This window comes from Natator depressus, chromosome 11, assembly GCF_965152275.1.
Source record: "Natator depressus isolate rNatDep1 chromosome 11, rNatDep2.hap1, whole genome shotgun sequence".
In the NCBI taxonomy this organism is placed as follows: Eukaryota; Metazoa; Chordata; order Testudines; family Cheloniidae; genus Natator; species Natator depressus.
The window spans coordinates 29,235,282-29,255,792 of NC_134244.1; the positions used below are offsets into that span (position 1 = coordinate 29,235,282).

At 39.1% G+C, this 20,511-nt stretch overlaps 1 protein-coding gene across 4 annotated transcripts in view; it reads left to right on the forward strand.

Annotated features, from left to right (window-relative positions):
* The window catches only part of GALNT13 (polypeptide N-acetylgalactosaminyltransferase 13), a 415,890-nt gene extending 406,786 nt beyond the window's left edge, over positions 1-9,104 (forward strand). For all 4 annotated transcript variants that reach the window (XM_074967361.1, XM_074967360.1, XM_074967359.1 and 1 more), the window contains one exon: positions 4,371-9,104. In XM_074967361.1, coding sequence (XP_074823462.1) covers positions 4,371-4,511 — 141 coding nt within the window. In that variant the 3' untranslated portion in view covers positions 4,512-9,104. The remainder of the gene's footprint in view (positions 1-4,370) is intronic.
* Positions 9,105-20,511: the final 11,407 nt, after the last annotated feature.

The following is a 20,511-nucleotide window of genomic DNA, read 5'->3' on the forward strand; positions in this document are numbered from 1 at the left end:
TAAAGTAATATTATCTTCTGCAGTAGAGTGGAGAGATGTTTGGGTAATATAATTACTGCTATTGCTCAAGTCTTAGGAGAAAATAGCATCTTTAAAAAAAAGTGTTTTAACAAATAGAATTGGCAAGGATATACTGAAATTCATATCCATTGTCAAGATACTGTAATTGGCAGCATGTCATGCTGTGGTTCCTGAGGACCACCTAAGGAAGGTGCAGAATATGATACAAATCTCTGGGTTAAAGACCATTGGCAACAACTTCATTACTGTGATTAACCAGTAAATAATCCATTATTTATTATTAACTTGCAGCTTAAATCCATGAGGTTCCTTAATCAATGTGGCCCAGCATGCCTATGAGCAACTCAGTGGCCCAACTTCCAGAGATATCCTACCCCATACCAGAAGTCTCTCTTTTTACAGTTTTGCCCCCTGGGGAGAATTACATAGCTTGGTCTTCATTCCTGTACCCAATAATAGGGTCCATCCTTGGCAGTGATATTGCCACCAAGTTTCCAGCACTTTGTGTCCCAATACAAAGCTGGATGCTGTCCCACAACATTCTCCTGATGCCGTGTCAGCTCACCTGGACCATAGCACATTGAACCTGAGTTGTGGGGATTGTCTTTGGCGTTGGAAATATCTAGCATCCCTAGAACTAGGCTTGGATTTCAGCAGGGCTGACTCAGCCCTTCATATTTCTGAGGCAAATACTCTGAGAATGCAGTTTAATGTGTGAAGGTCTTTTAGATAAGACTTTAAAAACAGGTTTTAACTGCTTCATGTGGACACTTAAGCTCCCATTGCATTTCTTGTATGACTAAGGGCTTGTCCCTGGGTGCTTGGCCAAAATTTCCCCTCAACACACACTGTTTCTATGCTCCAATTGGTTGGTACTCTCCCCTCTGTGATCCAGTGTTGGTGTATGAAAATGCTGGTTTTTGTAAAGCACCTTGGAACCATAAGGTTGAAAAGCCCTATGAGAATGTAAAATATTATCGGCTGCTGGATTTTTATTAAGCAGCTTTTTGAGATGCTGCAGGCATCTCTGAGATACATTGGTTACCATTGTAAGAGCTCTTGTACACTGATTACTGCAGAAGGCAGCATACAATATACAAACTTCCAGACAGCAATTTAGATGTAGCTTTGGATGATAGTTCATTTATCCACACCCCCACACCCTTCATTTAAAATAAGACATAACTTATTCAAAGCTTTGTGTATACTTTTCTGCGACAAAATGGTTAAGCAGGGTCATTTGTTTCCCAGGTAAGTCTTCATGGCAAAAAAATAAAGGTATGTTCTTAACTCGTTTGATAATTTGCATAAACTAACTCAGGTTAAAATAGCAGTGAAGACCCAGCAATTCAGCTGTTAACTTACATTAGCAGCTTGAATTGAAGCCTATAAGGAAGCTGGAGGTTGAACTCAAGCTACTAATCTAAGTTAGCAGCCCAATTGTTGTCTTTTCTGCTGTTTTAACTTTAGTTAGCTAACTTTTGTGGGGAGAGAAGGGAGAGTAAGGACATATCCTCAGATTACTCTCTCATTTGGGATTGTCCACAAGTTGGAGTCACAGTAGGGCTGATTTTATTCTTAGGGAAAGGGTTGTGCATGCCCAAAACACAGAGCAAATTTCCTGTTTGGTTCACAACTACTGTGTGTTTTTTGATATGTTGGCCACCCTCTAACGTTACATTTAACAGGAGAAATTTGGGGCTAGATTGTACATTTTGTGCACTTTGAGTGAGGGTCATTACATAGCAGCACCAGCTCTGGAGGCATCGTATCTCAGAGGAAAAATTCCTCCTGGGCGCCTTGGTTGTGCTGTATGTTACTTTTCTGGGGCCAGATGACAGAGTTGAGGATCGGAACTGGGTTACCTGGAATGGGACAACAGGGAACAAGCGAGGACTATCACAGCCACAGGTAGATGTTTTGAGCAGCCACTGAGCTGCTGTTGCTGGGCTTAAGAGCCAGTCTGCTGACTCTTCCAACCAATCAGGTGGTGCAGCCAATCAGGTTGCCTACTCCAGGTCAACTGTGCTCCATAGATTGCCCAGAGACATTCTGTGTTGCAGGCCATGCTTGCAGACTGGGTGCATTGCAATCCCTGATTCCTGACAGTGTGTAGGGAGGGATGTAATTTGCTACAGATTTTATCAAGCTGCAGTTTACTTCCCCCATCCCCCCATTGGGTCAGATAACTCTGCTAACCAAATCCATTCTCACTTGCTCCCTTGGGGATCATATGGCACATGACCCCTGCACTCTCCTGACGACCTAATGCCAAGATCTTGCTAGCCTTAACGTGGTTATATAAGGAAGGCATCCCTTGCCCCTGTTTCCATGTGTGGCCTCATTAGGGCTAGTCACATTCTATCCCTTAGCTGGTATAAGGTTGAATGGTTCTAGCCTTGTTTGATCACATCACATAAGCATTTCAGAATGCTTTATACAATACTGTAGAGCAAAAAGGTGGGGAAAGCCTTTACATTTATTTTCATAAACTGAAGAGAACTTCTCTTTCAGGCACTTGAGCAAACAGGGGGTCTTTTACTGGAGAAGTATTGAGTTCATAATAAACACTAACCTTGAAAGGCCATTGATAATTAACAATACATGATATAATGATTGGTCTAAACTAGAGATCTTAAGCTTCTTTTGAGTAAAATCCCCCTCCCATCTACATGCTGATTTCTGGGGGAGGAGGAGGGATAGGATTCTATCCAATAATCCAGTGTTCCAGTAAGTTCTGGAGCAAGATGCTTATTGACATTTTGAATGTGCCATTGCTGTGGGGGACAGCTGAGCTGATGTTTAATCTCTTGGAAGGACAGATTAAATTTCACCTTGGGTCATATGTTTGACACTGCTGTTCTACAACATTACAGTCAGGGGTTGCTACTGTACATTTTAAAATACGGATTACATAATTCTCCCACAGATGAGAAATTTAGGATGTATTTATGTGTATGCATGGAGATAAAGGTTTGCTTTTGAATGTTACCCCATCTGTGGATAGAGTACTAGGTGTTTCAGAACTGGTACCAAGTTCTTTAGTAAGTACAACAGTTTCCTAATGCTTTGTTTCAGTCTCCTTTAGCTCCCCCAACAAAGGAAATATATGATCTTTAGATAGGAAGATGCTGCATATTTTAAAAAGATTGTATACGGAGTTCAAGGGAGGAAAGGCTATCTGCTTTCCTTAGGAGGTACTTTAACACAGAGCGTCCAGCACTTGGTATGCTCACTCATGTAACACACTTGAAGTGTACCTAGTTTTTCTCTTGCTCACGTGTGTGTGTGTGTGTGTAAGCAACATTGTACACATGGTGTTGATTTGATATGCTATGAAGTAAGACAGTCTGTTGTAATCAGAAATCAAATGCAGATATTTTGACTGATCACGTATTTTGGGGCCTCCCCAAATAATTTCCAATTCACTCAGAGTTTTCCATTGGCATCTTCCTGTGAAGGGGATGTGAGGGGAACATTTCCTGGATGGAATAGGCTTGGAGCCATACTGCACTTCCCTGTGACTGCCGTCATATCAATGTTAGCTCCAGATCAGCAGCATGTGAAAGAATGCTGCCAAATCTAGTTCCCTGCCATTACCTTGACTAACCGCCCGTAACCAAAGACCTACCACAATCACACGAAGTAAAATCCTTGGGGGAATGCAATTTGGACAGCACTGCAATCCAGAGACATTTTACCTTGGCCTGTTGAGCCACTGTGCTGGCTCTGGGGTTCTGCTCAGCATTATAGTAGTGGTAATCATTTTAGTGCACTGTGATTGCATTATCAAACTTTTTGAGAAGAGAACTGAAAAATATTTTAAGGATTAATTTTTTGGAAACAATGGTTGACTGCTGATGTGTGTAAAATCCACCCTAAGTTGCACATGCTATAATCCCCACAAATGTAAAGGTGAGGAATATGGAAAGGGAGACACGACTTTGGATTGGACCTTTGATTCCTTGAACCTAAACATAATTGCTTTGTAATAATATTCACTTGCACTTAATTTGAACTTTTTTTTACACATACATCACAGTCCCTCACTCCTTAAGTGGGATGGCCTTGACATACATCTAAAAAAGGTGAGCCCATTATTTTAATCAAAAATGTGAAAAGTGGCATGATACAGGGTGTTGGTGTTCACTGTGTCAGAGCTGTACAAGTGGTAATGGTTACTTAGTGGATGACGCACAGTTTGAACAGGGACATATGCTTTAGGATGAAACACTCGTTTCTTGTGACCATTAAAGTAGCTAGATTAAGATTAAAATTATTAAATATTCAATTCACAACATTAATTATCTTTTGACAATTATTTCATTTATTTTTGTTTGTTGTTACAGCGGCTCACATTGCGGCATGTCAACAGTAACCAGTGTCTCGATGAGCCATCTGAGGAGGACAAAATGGTTCCAACCATGAAGGACTGCAGTGAAAGGCGTTCCCAGCAGTGGCTGCTACGTAACATGACCTTGGGTGCCTAAAGCTAAAGAGACTTCCCATGTTCCCTCAGGCCTTGTTACATGTCTAGGCTTTCATTCTTCACTTATTTGAATCAGAGGAAAGGATATTCCCCTTCCTTTGTTCTTGGTGAAATGAAAGGCTTTGAAGCCCTCTTAAAAGTCCAACTATCAGAGCAAAGTCATTTGGTTTTTTGCTTGTTATGTGGCATGTTTGCTCATGCCCCTTTGAAAGTTGTGTCCATTCAAAAGAAGCACATTAGAAGCTATAAATAGCATAATATATGCTACTATCAATACCAGATGCACTTGGAAAAGTATTTCCAGAAAAACCTTTGAGCCTAATATCAAAAGGTGTGGGAGTTTTGTTTTCTGGTTATGTCACATAATACTGCTTGAAAGTGACATGATGTAAAATGCCTTATGACACTAACTTAGTTGTGAAAGATTATATCAGTTGTTTTATAAATGTAATGTATTCGTTCTGGCCCTCCATAGCAACATGATGAGAATATTAGTTGCTAACCGGTGTCATTTGGTACTCAATGAAGTATTAAACTGAAAGGGTTACCGAGCAGTAAATTTACTGTACATAGCAAATGTTCATGTTTTGTGCCAGGAACAATGAAATCGCTATACATAACAGTTCTTTATAAAAGCAGCAAAACTGAACAAAGAATGCAGTAAGAAATGGAAACTGTATCATAAATGAAACTTCAGCAAAAAACGTTTGAATGATATTAAAGAAAGTGGGCAAAATACATGAGTAACCCAGTTTAATGCAGACGGAACTACCCATGTATCCTGTACAATAGGAAGACAAATCACTATGGGCCTCATTTACCCGTGTGCACCTCCATTAACCCCAAATGGTTGCATGGATGGAGAATGGAACTGGTACCAGAATTTGGCCATCTGAGTCAAAAGTTAGGCTGAAGCTCAATCTGTAGCCTCTTGCTTTGAGCATAAATATAGCAGCAGACTGCCTAATGTATACAAGGGGATCCAAAGTTTGGAGATCCCTAAAATACCTGTGCACAAAGGGACAGGCTATGGACGGACTCTGAACTTTCTTGCTTTAATAGGTTTATGATAGATGCTTATTTATATTTTAAAATAATAGTTTGTCTCTTAATTTCTTTTATTCTCTTTTCTTAACATGGATATTAAAAATGTGCTGCTGACAAGCTGTAGTATCAAAGGCTTCATAGGAACCAATCCCATATCAACAAACACAGTAAGAGTTTGCAAAAGTGTTTTGTGTTGTTTTAATACATGTTCATAACACAGACATTTGAGCTAAACCCTCTCGCGCGTATCGCCACATAATGGATCGGCTTTTACAATGCTTGGACTCTGTGCAGTAGGCTTAATGTATGTCATTTGCCCAGGGGCATAAGGGTCATGGGAGGTCCCAGCACAGCAGAGCCAGGAATAGAGCAGCAGCCACAGAAAGGCTGCTGAGCAATATGGGCAGCATCCTACCCAGGGATAGGGGATAGATTCTATCCCAACCAACCACCCACACTTCCCCAAACACAGCCTGTTGCATTGTGTTAGGAGCGGGAAGATGAAACTGACTTCATTTTCTGTGTACTGGCTCCTTTGGTGAATGTGTATTACCAGTACCATGTATTTGCATACTATGGATTGATATTTCATGCACATTTTCTTGATATAGATCATTAAATGAATACCAAATGCATATTAAATTTGAATAATCATTACTATGCATACACAGTAGCTGCTTTTCAAGCCCTCATATCTTGTCTTTTTTTAACACACACACACAAATTGTTCACATTATAGCTTAACAGCTATCAAAACTGAACAGGGCTATAATTTTACTACATGAAAGGAACATTACAAAATCACAAACAAAATCATTTAAATGCCAAGCTTAATGCAGAACAAATTATTGCATTTTTCAGTCGTCACCTTTCAAAGGTCTGTTGGCCCATTCACACCCTTATTTCGAAATTCATGCTGATAGATCACTTATTTGGCTACTTACCTTGATAGTGCCCCTGTAACAATAGTGGTGCTGGTGGGAACTACTATCATGTCTAACACCATTTAGCAATGTTAGAGGAGTGCATATGGTGGTGCCTGCCATCTTTTTTTAACCTCTAATATTCTTATTAAATAATATCTCACTTATCTAATTGCAACTTGTAAAGGTTGCTAAGTGCAGTTGCACTATACATTTCTGATTGCGCAGTATTATTGACATTATTGGAAAGTAATGAGAGAATGGTACAATATCTAGGTTGATTTCAAGAGCTGAGTCTCAAATACAGATCATGAAACTGTTCGACTTTTCTTTGCTAGGCATGCTGTACTACAGTGTTTAATACTTTTTCTCTGTATAAAGTGGATTGTGGCAATGAATATGGACTGTTATACTCCTTGATTACAGTTGATGCACCTTTATTATGTCAACAACTGCACTGCTCTATTATATATGAGCTGCTTGACTTTGAAAAAAGAAAAAAATACGTTTGTTTTATTTTATGCTTACTGATGGATAATGACACTGAGCACAGTACCATGTTTAGAGCAGAAATATAGTTCAAAGGCTTGTCAGAATTGCATTACAGCTAGAACATAGGCCTCATTCTTCAAACACTTACACATGTGCTTGCTTTACGCGCTGTAAGTATGCTGTTTGACTTCAGTGAGATTAAGCCCTAAATTTTACTCCCTATGTAAGGAGTATAGGAACCAAATAAGCCACCAAAAAGAAATCTAATATAAGCAACTTGGCTGAGGAGAGATGTCCTGCCACTCACCAACTGGCTATTGTGTTGCTTTTGAGATACTCCAGGGCCATCTTAAATTCTCATGCAGTTTGAGAGATGGTCTCTCAGCACAGCAGTGGTATGTCGTGTCCTTAGTACTGAGGATAGTTTAATGAGCATAAGACTAGGAACTTTCTAGGTTCTAATTCCAAATCCTACGATTGAATTTCTGTTGGCCTTGGCAAGTCATTTAGGCCAAAATTATTCAAAAGTGGTATTTAATTTTGGTTGCATACATTTGTGCTATCCAAAGTGGGATACCCACAGATTGAGGCACCCACAATTAAAGGCCATATTTGAAAAAATTAGTCCTTAACCTCTGAATCTGTCTCCTCATCTGTAAAATGGAGCTAATTCTTCCCTACCTCCCAGGGTCTTGTGAGGATTAACAAATAGTGTTTGTACAGTGTGTTTAAAATGTAAAGAGCTATATAAATGCTGAATATTATTATTACTACTAGTGGAACAGAAATTCCAGTTCTCATATTTTCCAAGAGTTGCTTTCAGGGAATGAAAGCCGGACACGGGGCTAGAGCAACATGTTAACAGCATTGAACAAAGTGGGCGTTTTGAAAGGCAGGTTATTACTGTAAATAGGACAAAAGTGCTGCAGTTTCTCATTACTCCTGTACCTTCAGGAATTACTTGGGGAGGAGAGAACTGTTGTAAAATATGAGAACAAGTTAAATTATAAAACAGATTGAGTTAGTTTTGACTGGAAGGGTTGTTCTGGACTGATGTAATGCCCTATTCCTTGGAATATTTTTTGTTAGTTTCTTTGTTTGATTTTTGTTTTATTGCAAACTAGTATGAATAACATATCTAAGAAAGGACAAGTACTGTACTTCTAACCTACGTATTCTGCATTTTGTACTTGAAAGCAAAGATCATATCTGATCACATACATTTTAGTTGCATCTGATTTGTAGATGCTGAATACAGTCCTCAGCAATCCTTGGTCAGATGCTTAAGCTTAGAGCTATTAAACACTGTAGATTGTATTGCTTTCAATGGTATGAACAGTGTGGGGAAATAAAAAGAACTTAAGTGTTGGTAAATGTCACAATCCATAAATCCTTACGCACTATATCCATCATCTGAAAATCTTTAATGCCCATAATTGAGCAGGACATCAAAGATTTAATTAGCTATTGTGACAGCTATCACTTCAGAATTCTCTTTGTGTACCACTAACCATCGTTCTGTTTTCTGTATTTCAATATAGGGAATAGATAAAGTTAGCTGTTATACTGTATGGTATCAGAACACATCTGGTAAGATTACACCATGTTTAAACTGCTACTAAATATAAGCTATTGAATGATCTTAAGGTGTTGAATGAACACCAGCAATGTGTTTTAACTAGGTTATGTGAATTTTAGTGTCAGTGTTCTTCTTACATTCAATAACTTCTTAAATCAAGTCTTGTTCATATATATTGAAGCCCCCATTTCATTCTCAAATAGCATGTATTCAGGAGAGCTTGATAAGTGTGTTTCTTTTCAAACATAGCCATTATGATTTTAAGTATACAAAATGTATCTCTATTTAAAAAGAAAGTTATCTATAAAGTATGGACTCTTGTGTATTTTCTGTTCTCTGTGAACTAGAAGAGGCTGGGATGTCAGTTTATTTAGAGGACTCACTTATAAAGCATCCTGAAGAAGTGCTTGAGACACAAACTCAAATTAAATTTACAAAGGTAGATTGTGAATAAAGAATTACACATTTTAAATGTTGTAACAGTTATTTAATGGTCTGGTACTCTTTGCTGTAAATTTAAATATTTATACATTTTTGTAGAATAAAAATATACCAGTTTAGTTTTCTTCTGGTGTATATTGTCTTTTGATAGCTGTACAGTTATGTGTTTCACGTTCAATTGTTGATCTATATTATGAACTAGACTATTATTTTCAAATACATACTATTTACATTAAGGCCCTTTATGCACATCGTAAATTTGCACAGAAATATCCAGAATGGTTATTGCTATCTGGGTGTACTATAAAGAAGTGCATATGAACTGTCTCAGTCAAAAATGGCCGGCACTGTCCATGTTGTACTATCCAAGACCCCAGTGCTGGAAGCTGAAATAGATCTCTGGACCCTCTGTTATACTTATAAGAACCACACAGGATCTTTATAGGGAAGAAGGCAGCATGCCGCATTTATTGAGAATACAACAGTTAGCATATGCTTTTCAAGCACACACACACACAGAGAGAGACCGAGAGAGAGAGTCCTGCCAGTTGATGTTGATAGTTACCAGTCCAGAGTTTGGATCAATCTAGTGGCCAGCCAAATTGGTTGCAGAGGGAAGCAGGGCTCTGTCGGTCGCAATCCGATGCTCCTGGAGTGTGGCAAGACAAACCCAAAGTCCCATGGGCAAGCACCCTGTTCTTATAGTCTTTTTTCTCTGTTGAAGTCTATGGATTTTGCTGTGTCAGTTTGTGAACGGTTACTTCTTAATTGGTGTATCTTTTGATGTAAACATTCCAATACACCTCTGAGAGGGTTATCCTGTACTGGTTCCGATTTAATCAATTGTCCCATCTTTAGGGGTGCCAGCCTTCACCTCAGGGTCATCAATTTGCCCTTCCTTCATTATGGATGCGCGTTGATGATTTTCTGGTGTCGTTAAGTCTCTTTACTCCTTTTTCCTTGACCATCTGGCTATAAAAATGGCCTTCACACCTTATCTTTTCCTGATGCATACATTCCTCATTAACACAAACAGTCTTTTTACAGAGACCTTTGAGAATACAAACAGTGTCAGTTTATTTTGAATCTCCTTAACATAGACACAATACAAGATCCTGTCTTTTACTTACTAAACCTTAAAACAAAGAAATGTATATTTAACGAGAATGCCTAATTTGTAATACATATAGGAAACCAGAGTAGACATTATAACTTATCCTAAAACAAAAGGGTGATCATAATCAGTCATAAGGATTGTTCTGGTCTGTCCCTGCCTTAACATCAGAACAGACACTGGCAGTCTGTTACATGCATTCCTACCAATGTCCCAGAGGGTCATTCCTTTCTGCTATTCAAAAAGGGTGGCTGGAAAAATGAAATCAAGACATACATTAGTACCTCTATTCTTATAGCTCAGTTCCAGGTTCAGCTTGCAGCATCAAAGCACAGTGAACTCTCCACTACATGGTCCATGATTAAAATTGTAATAGCACCAAAATAAAGGAATATATAAAAGTGTGGGTCATGCAGATCAATTCTTAATAGATCAAATTTCCTAAATCCAAATTGCATGGCACATCCTGTTCATATATTTAATCAAATGTACAATTTTCAAAAACTCTGTCAATGGGAAGGAAATAGTTTTCATCCAAATGCATGTGTTATTTCTCATTTCTTCTGGCAAAGGGACCAAGCTGGACAATCTTATACCACAGTCATGATTGCTGATTCATGATGCTTTTCATCCATAGCTCATAACAATACTCTCTGATTACAGAGAAATAAGGGAAATCTGGAATCTTTTTATACTTAAAGCAACAGATATTCAGTATAGTCTATGTTAATGACCAGAGGTAAAAAAATCAACATTTTGAATGGTGCATTGACAGGATAATTTCTAGCAAGAGGCAAAGAGAGATGCTAATAGAAAAGAAAAGAAAGAATTTGTGAATAAAATCAAAATTAAATCCATCTCGGGAGACTAGGAGAGGAAGAATACTAGTCCAGTTAATAATCTCCTACTCTGTAGAGAAAGTGATTCATAATAAATTTCAGGAGGAATAATGGCAAACCATTATTAGATTATTTTAAATTCTATTGTGAATTCTAATTGCTTGATGAACCCAAATCTCCTTGTATTAACCTCTTGAAATGTCAAGGGAAAGTGATACTTTTATTTTTTTATTTATTTAGCTTTGATCAGCAATAATTTGCGTAATTTATACAGAACTGCTGAAGATTTTTTTAATAGCAGCAATTTCAGAAATGGATTTAACAAAAAAAATCCTTCTTTCAGACTCTCCCTTTGTAGTATAATATGCAGACATTATAAACTGTACTGATTTCTTCGTAGTTTATCATCCCAATTAACAAAATATCTCCCTGAATGCTGGCACCCTTGTCTATTCAAATATAGAGGCAGAAATATCTTTTAAACAGCTTTTTGTCAGAGTACATCACCATCAGTATTTTCTCATTCTAAAATTATCTAGACTGCCTCAGAAATGTTTACTCGTCTATTTATTTCTGATGAACGCTTGTTTATATACAACATTCAGCACATCTATGAGATTAATAGATGATTTTGAAACCACTACAGTGATTATGAAACTATTTTGTAAAGATGCAATTAATTGCAGGGCTCATGTTAATTACAGTATGTGAATTGATAAATGAGTCACCAAATATTCTATTTGTGAGTAATGAATGCAGAAATTGAGGTATGTTTCTTTTCTGCTCTGCACTCAAAAAGTTAATAAGTTAATGCTAAAATTAGAGAAGGAGCAACAGTCCACAATTTGTTTTCCTTAATAAAAATATAGATTTTCTCTTGTCCTGGCACAATGTGTCAAATTTTGAAGTCCTTATGCTGGCAAAACTCCTCTGAGGGGGTTAGTGGAGGTGAGGGCACTCACCAACTCACATGATCAGGTCTCTATTCCACAGACACTCTGCAGGTCTCAGAATTCAGTCCCAAAACTTATTTTAATAGGAGTTTTGTTGAGTAAGATCTGCAACATATGGCCCAAATGCTCTGATCCTATGTAGGATGATCCCATGTGAATAGTCCATGGAACATCATAAAAAGGTACATGCAGGATTAGGGTCTCTAAGTATGGAACAGAATTAAATTATTTACTTATATAGATTTTATAATTTCCTTATATAGATTTTATTTTTGAATACACATCTTTAAGAACAGGTTAGACGAACACCTGTAAAGGATGGTCTAGGTATATGGTCCTGCCTCAGTGCTGGGGGCTGGACTACATGACCTCTAGGGATACATTCTAAGACAACCTGGTGCATGGTTGTGGCAACTCTGATGAAGCCAGAGAGTGAGTAGCTTGTTGATCCTGATCCAGGATCTACGATCAAGTGGGACAAGGCAGCAGGTGCAGCAATTGACTCCTGAATTTACTTAATGTGTTAGACTCCCTTTCCCACTGTTGCTTGCACTCTGTAAGGGCATAATTTAAGCTCCCTGGGAGCGCTAATCCCTCAGTTGCATCAACAAGAGTGGATAAAATGGAAATAGAATGCGGAGAGTATTCCACATGCTGAAGACGCTGCCAGCCCACATTGTACTTCCTCACCACCCTTCTTTGCTGTCCTTTGTACACATTGAAGAGGAGATGTGACTGAATGTGGAACCCTGAATGAGGAAAAGGTAGATGCAGGTAAGCAACTACCCAGTGCTAACAACCTCAGATCTTTCAGCAAAAAAGTAGTGGAAACAATCCAGATTGACTTCATCTCCCCCTTCTGGGGCCTGCCAGTGCATTTACACCTCTGGTGAACAATATCGAATGCAGCTGACAGGTCTAGACATTCACCTTCTAATCTTCATACATCAGTAGCAGGAGTTCATCAACTAGCATAACCAGTAGAATCTATGGCTCAGACCTAAAGCTAAACTGATTGAGACTCAGAAGACAGAGGAACCCTAATTCTGATGGCTGTTCTCACCACAAGTACCTTGAAAATCTTCCCCCAGAAAAGGAACATTGAAGACAGTGAGAGCTGGAGAGTTTGTCAGTTTGTTGAGGAAGGTATAAAAATACCTTCTTTAAGAAAAGCTGGCATCTTTACTCACTGAAAATATCCTTGGAGGAACCTTTAGTGTGATAACTGCCATGGTGTTCCACAGTGTATTGGAAATATCATTTGGGCATTCTCATAACCATATCAATTAGAGGTAGAAGGACCCATTATTTCATTCATTCAGTCCTGCCCCCCGCAGGATGGCTGCATGCTGATTATTTACTAGTTTTTGTCCAATACTGTTTTAAATGTCCCAAGCAGCATTGCTTGAACTAAAATACATGATACATGTACAAACAATCAGCCTTGAACTTCTCCTGGACTACAATTAGAAAAGCCATATGTTGGTAATTTTCCCTAGATTTTCAATAGGCTCTTGAATCTGACGTACAATTTGTTCTCATTGTAATGCAATGTGTAAGATTCTCCTTATAGGTAATATGCAGGCAAGCAGACATAAAATAGGCTCTAGAGTGATTATACCATAAATTTAATTAGATTTGCACTAAGGACTTGCATTTGATGTTTAGTCTTAAGTCACAAGGTATCAGTTCCTATTATTTTAATACAGATTTACTACAACCAACAAAGATAAACTCAAGCTGCAAAACTTATTTATTACTAAAATGTTATTTATTTATACTGTTTACCTGTTCTCTAGGTAACTCCAGCTGCACTACACACGGTAACAGATAGTTAATGTATAGTCATGTTAATGTGTCAATTAAACATTGGAGGGCCAAATCTTACCTTATTCACACAAATAGTTCTACTGGCCTAGAGCTTGATCTTGCACTCATTGTAGCCAATGGCAGAACTCCAATTGACTCCAAGGTGCCGTATCAGGCCTTTGGGCTCCAATCCTGCAACTGAGGAAGTCTCACCTAAGACTAATGTAATGTGACCTTGTAACAGAGTGGTTTGCCCCTTTAAGGCCCCAGGTCCAGCCAGCCTTGTTCAAATATCAGACCCAGCTCTCCTGCGCTAGAAGAGATATTCCCTAGCTGGACCTGATTAGGAAGGCTAGGTGGCATCTGGGGCTATTCAAGGGAGACAGAAATGAGAGTGAGAGAGAGTTCCAAGTTTGCAGAGCCAGAGGCAGGAATGGGGCTGGACAGGACTGGTTCTAGGTGGTGAGCAGGGTGATGGCTCAGGGGTATAACTTCCAGGAGGCACCAGCCCTACTGCTGCACCACTTGCCTTTTTTTGCTCAGCCACTCGCGGAGAGTCGGCACAAAAGCATTTTCTACCTTACCAGCAACATGGCTAGGGCCACTCCTGAGGCTGGAGAAAGCTGAGAGCCAGGGAAGCAGCAGAGGGTTTGCCTACTGACCTGTCCAAGCCAAAGAACAGACAGAACCAGGAGAGTGTCGAACCGCCTCCTGGGGAACAAAAGAACAGCAGGTTGGAAAACCAGGGAGTTCCTGCTGGGAAAAGTAGGGAAGTATTCCAGCTACATGGGGCCAGGGTGGCTATTTGGCAAAAAAAAACAACCAACAACAAATAACCAGGCTGGAACTGAAGTACATCCCTGAGACTGGCAGAAGTCTCAGGAACTTAATATGTGCTGTATTAATGGATCGTATTTTGGGACTTTGAGGACTGTTTGAGTGTTTATGGTAATAAATCATACCCAAGCAGGGATATTAGCCACAAGAACTTCTAATGCAGTTCTTCAGAGCCCTGAGTTGGGAAAATGGAGATACGTTCCCTCTGGCTACCATAAGGGAGATTCTAAGGAATAAGGAGAACATGTCAGCCCTAAAGAAATTATGTAAATCATATTTCTTCCTTTTTATGAAATTTGCAGCCATGTTTACATGAGTCACAAATTCATAATTACATACTCTAATTTGCCAAATACCATCACACTATTGTGATTTTGGAAATAGAAACCCCTGGTTTCACATACATTATTCTTTTAAAAATGTAGTTTCTAGCATGTATTCTCTGAAATGACTGAGCCCTCTAATCTAAGTAGCAGTAGCACATCATCATCAAGGCAAATCCCAAAGGGATATAGCCACTTTGCAGATCCAGGGACCAATTTTACATTTGCCATCGACACAGAGGATATGGGGATGGTTCTTTCTCAAGGTTTCCTTGGCCATTTTTGCCTCATTGTTGCAAGTGATTGACTTCAGTAGAATCAACCTCACAGCATAAGTACCCGCCCTGGAGGGCAATAGTACATGGTTTTCCATTTATTTTCTGTAAAGAGACATCCTCTGGGGGTACAAAAAGTTCTAAAAGCAATTTAAGATATTTTACCAGCCTGTGTACTAAGCATTTTTCTGATCTCTTAGATTGCCTAAATCATCAGTATTTACCACATTGCTATTGCACTAGTGTGCTGAGATATCTCTAATTAAACCTTCCACTTAACTACTATAGATGCTAGCACACATCTTAAAGCTAAAGAGTTGGAGTCAATATGTAGTTTGATCTGCTCCAGTTGTCTTGTATCAACTCTCCTGTTTTAGCCCCACTTCAACCAAGGGCTTAAGCACATCCATCTTTAAGCATCTGAGTAGTTCCATTGAACTGATATGCTTCAGTACCTTGCTGAATCAGGATCTTAATGTAGACTAAGGTAGCTTTCAAGCAGGCAATGATGTCTTGTGTTTGATGCTTAAGGGTACACACCACATTACCATTCTTCAGCTTGTTCCCTATGCAATTCTGCACATGCAAACTACCCCCAGATGAAAAAGCACAGGTCAGAGTATTGATTGAATCCCACTGGATCTTAGTGTCAAGCAAAAGGTCATCGTTACAGGGTAACGTAACATAAGAACAGCCATACTGGGTCAGACCAAAGGTCCATCTAGCCCAGTATCCTGTCTTCTGACAGTGACAATGCCAGGTGCCCCAGAGGGAATGGACAGAGCAGGTAATCATCAAGTGATCCATCCCCTGTCGCTCATTCCCAGCTTCTGGCAAACAGAGGCTAGGGACACCATCCCTGCCCATTCTGGCTAATAGCCATTGATGGACCAATCCTCCGTGAATTTAGCCAGTTCTTTTTTGAGTCCTGTTATAGTCTTGGCCTTCACAACATCCTCTGACAAGGAGTTCCACAGGCTGACTGTGCGTTGTGTGAAAAAATACTTCCTTTTGTTTGTTTTAAACCTGCTGACTATTAATTTCATTTGGTGGCTCCTAGTTCTTGTGTTATGAGAAGGAGTAAATAACACTTCCTTATTTACTTTCTCCACACCAGTTATGATTTTATAAACCTCTATCATATCCCCCTTAGTCATCTTTTCCAAGCTGAAAAGTCCCAGTGTTATTAATCTCTCCTCATATGGCAGCCGTTCCATACCCCTAATCATTTTTGTTGCCATCATAATTGTAAATTAAATGCCCAATCCAACCCCATTAACAGTAAAACTTCCAGTTTTGATTCATCGACAACAGGTTCAACTCTCAATCCTTTGATTATAATTATAGTCAGTGTATACTTGAGTATAACAAATGTATAAGAAAGCTTAATTTCATCTATACTATTCAGAGACAGACGAAACAAGCATTGTGTAACATGCTACCCAAACCGTTTTCAGTCTTTATAGTTTTTGTAGTGAAAGTATAGTGTTCTGAACTTTTTTTATTATTTTTTAAAGCCTGTTATTGCCCGAATGAAAAAGTCCAACAGAATTTTGTAGAGTGCTGTTTTTCCTGTAGAATTATTCAATTAACTGATAGCAAGGATATTATTATCTCTTACATTCTGTAGGATGGTTTAAACATTCTACATAAAGAATTTCATTATTTGTCATATGTCATTCTGTCTTCTTATCCGAACCAGTAGCCATTATGTTCAGTATTACAGCTCCATCTATGGTAACAAGAAGCAAGAAATGTCAATCATCTAGATATACCCCAGTCCACTTTTTTGCTTTCTACATCAAGAAAGCATAGGGGAACATAAGGAAAGCACTGTACCTTCCTTCTTTTAGCCATCTCAGAGCAGGGATCTGAGTCAATGCCTCTTCCAATAACTGGATGCAAAAGGAGATCAATTTAAAGTATGCTAGTAAAGATGGTTAAACAGGGAAGGAATGGGGATATTCTGAAAAAAAACACCCTGTTCTTTTCAAAATTTGAAATTTCATTAATTTTCTAGATTTGAAAAACAGTAGTGAGCTCTGCATGGTAGCAGTTTCTTTGCCAGACCCTGTCCTCAGATTCCCAGCCAATGGCCTGACTATATGATCAGGAATAAACCCAAGCTCAGGAGGCAGCTATTGGAACTCTTCTTATCAAAATATCCCTCTGCCTCATCCCACCACTCCTGACAGAAAAACTGCGGATTTTGTTTCCAGTACTAATTGTTCTGCGAGTGAACATGGGGCTTCAGCTAAACCTAAAATTCCTGGACCTAGCAAGGTAGATGAAGGACTATATCTTCCTTGCTTAGGACCAAGCTAATAAAATCAATCTGCAGTTTCTCAAGTTGGACTCCACTGTGGCCATCTCACAGGCTACAGGCCATCTGCTAGGCAGCCCCGGGTCATCTCCACCTATGTTCACTTGCCATTATGAACTGGACCTCTTGTCTACAGAAGAATCAGAGTTCAGCTGGTCAATGCTCTGAGTGCCACACTAGGTAAGTATTCCGCCACTGTTCTATGTGTTCAGTTAGTGTAATAATTATCATGCAGGATACGTGAAGACATGGCTATACAGTGAAGAAAATTACTTGTCATAGTCCTCTCTTCTCCTAGCCTACATCCACCCCGATGTGCCTAGACAGTATCACTTAAGTCATAAGTATCTCTTAACATATTTTTTTCTTATTCGAACAAACTCTTTCACACTGGAAGTGCCTAACTAGTAGAAAGTAAGTAGGCAGAGGTCAACACATAGATTGCCAGTTATTACTTACCTCCTCCTTCCTGATGGATGGAGACATAGTGAGCATAATGGGTATCAGGTAAGATAGGAGAAGGTAGGACTGTGACAAACAATTACTAATAAATAATCTTTTCTTATTCAGATCTGTAGTCGGGGGGTCAGAATAGTTTGCTGTATTGTAATAAAGCAGGTAACACTGTCTTTTAAACTTGAATGTAGTCTGCCTATCCTGTATTGCATTAACATGTAGCCTTTCAGGGGGGAATAATGACAGCAGTATTTTTATGACTGATTTCAGAGGTCAATAAGGGATTCTAAATGTTTATAAGTGGAAACTTAGTCATTTGAAAACTCATAAATCATGTTTCCAAAACAGGATAGCTTTTAGTTATCAAGGATGCAGGGCTTAATGAAAGCTACCACTAGTTGTACCAGTCTAGGCTCTTTTTTACAAGTGACAGAATTCTGGGTGGAGCTAGATATTTCCCTCATTCTGACACTCAAAACATCAAACTTGGACTCAACTTTTTATACCAAATCAAAACGTATCTCCTATGATCTGGGAAAGGAACAAATGTTATACCTAATCTGTGACATGGGGAAAAATGTTTGAAACTAACAATACAAATATCTTCAAGAGGGAAGGATGCAGTAGTCGGTGGTTAAGAACGGAGGACAAGATTTTCAAAAATGGGAAACTAAAGTTAGTCACCTAAATACTAGGTTAGGAATCTAGTTAAGTGGCCTGACTTTCAAAAGTGGACTCCTGTTTTTGGAAATCTTGAATTGAAGATTCAGCATAGGGCTTTGAATTTTATGGGTGTTGGTCACCATTGGCCTGTGTCACCTCCCAGCCTCAGACTCCCTTGCTGTAGGGCAAAGGCTCTGCACTATAGGCTCCTAGGATCTGGGTCTGTCACCTAAGGTCTAAAATGTGGCAGCCTGCAGGTTCACTAGCTCTCCTTCAGTGCTGTACCAGTCAGCCCTTACCCCAATTGTCTTTCTACTGTAGACCAGGCAAGTGCATATGAAATGTCAGAGGTAACTTAGAACTTCTTTCACACTGCTTAACTTTCCTGTTCTTCCCCAGGACTACCGTCTGTGCTCTGGAAATGCAATGGGGGATGGGTTATGCTCCACATAAACCAGCTGCACAACAATTCTATAGTAAGTGCCTAACGCTGCGTCCTTTACTATAGGCAATGCATGATAAATTACTGTAGGTACTCGACCATCTATGATTCTTCCACATCCCAAATACCCACAAATGGGCAAGTGGGCTAACCAATTGGTGGAATATGGTGGTGAAGGTGAAGCTGCTCTCTGATTCACCGGGTCTTTTATTGGACTCTCAAAAGATAAGAGGACCCAGTCTGGATATCAGACTTGTCTGCCACTGTCATAAATTCTGTCAGTTTTCACACTCTGCATAGATTGCCCTCTTATTTCTGTTGGATACATGGGGCAGAGGCCTAAGCTTTCAGCTCAGATTAGCCAGCCACTCAGGCCATTGGTGTGTACTGGCCCACCTATATGCTAGGTGGCTGCTTGTGGTGACATGGCAAAAGAGTCTCAGACCCAAATGGCCTGGCACCTGGTTCTTTTAAAAGATTCTAGTTTTGTATATATTTGGCCATCTTTAAATATTGGTTTACTAAAGAAACTGCAATGTTCAATATTGATTCACTCACGACCATTAGCTCTTCTGTATGAAGAAAAGAGAACCTAGAAACATTAAACAGCTTTCAATTTAATTCAACAGTATTTTTAAATTTTCTTTTTAAAAGCTACTGCCATGTTGATAAAATCCTTTTGATAAGCACTGACATCTTTTGATAGGTTCTTGAAGCTAGTGTATGTTCGTCATTGGAGTCCATGAGGGGTGTAATTTTTCCAAGCACTTCACAGGACAGGAGCAGTGGGAGATGCACTGTGCAAACCTTGCACATCGCTTTGAAAATATGCCCTTTCTTATTTTGTTTCATGCACTATAACTGGGCCATGCCTATAACCCACTAAACAAAACCATGTTGTAAACAGTGCCTTAAGCACTAAGATTCACATCTCAGTGCTTAAGGCATTGCTGTCCTCGCTATGTTTGTTCAAGGGAATATTTTACAAAGCAGGGCTAGAAATAATTTTGAATAGAGTTGATTTCAAGAAATTAATGATATAAGCAAAGATAGAAGCAACATGGGCAAAGTGTCACTCATAACTTTCTGAAGCTTGGATATAATTCCTGTCCTTAATTCTGTTTTTAATTGCATTCTTTGCCTTTTCAGTTAACCAAGACACAAGACTTCAGCCTTTCCATGTATGTACAGAAATTCTCATAGAAATCTATGGGCATTTGGGAGATCTGTACAATCCAGCATACTATACCACCCAATCACCAGGACTCCAGCAGGTACTTGGACGATGCACCCAGTTAACCAACATTGATGAATCTTCCTGTATCCTTAGGTCCTATGTCTATTCTAAGCTCAGAGATTTAACAGTCTAATGTTTTGAGGCAGAAGGGAGGTGTGAATCAAACACTATTTTTTAATCTTTGTCTTAGATTTGCTCTCAGTTTTATCAGCCTTATCACAGGACCTAGAGTTAGTACATAAAGAGCC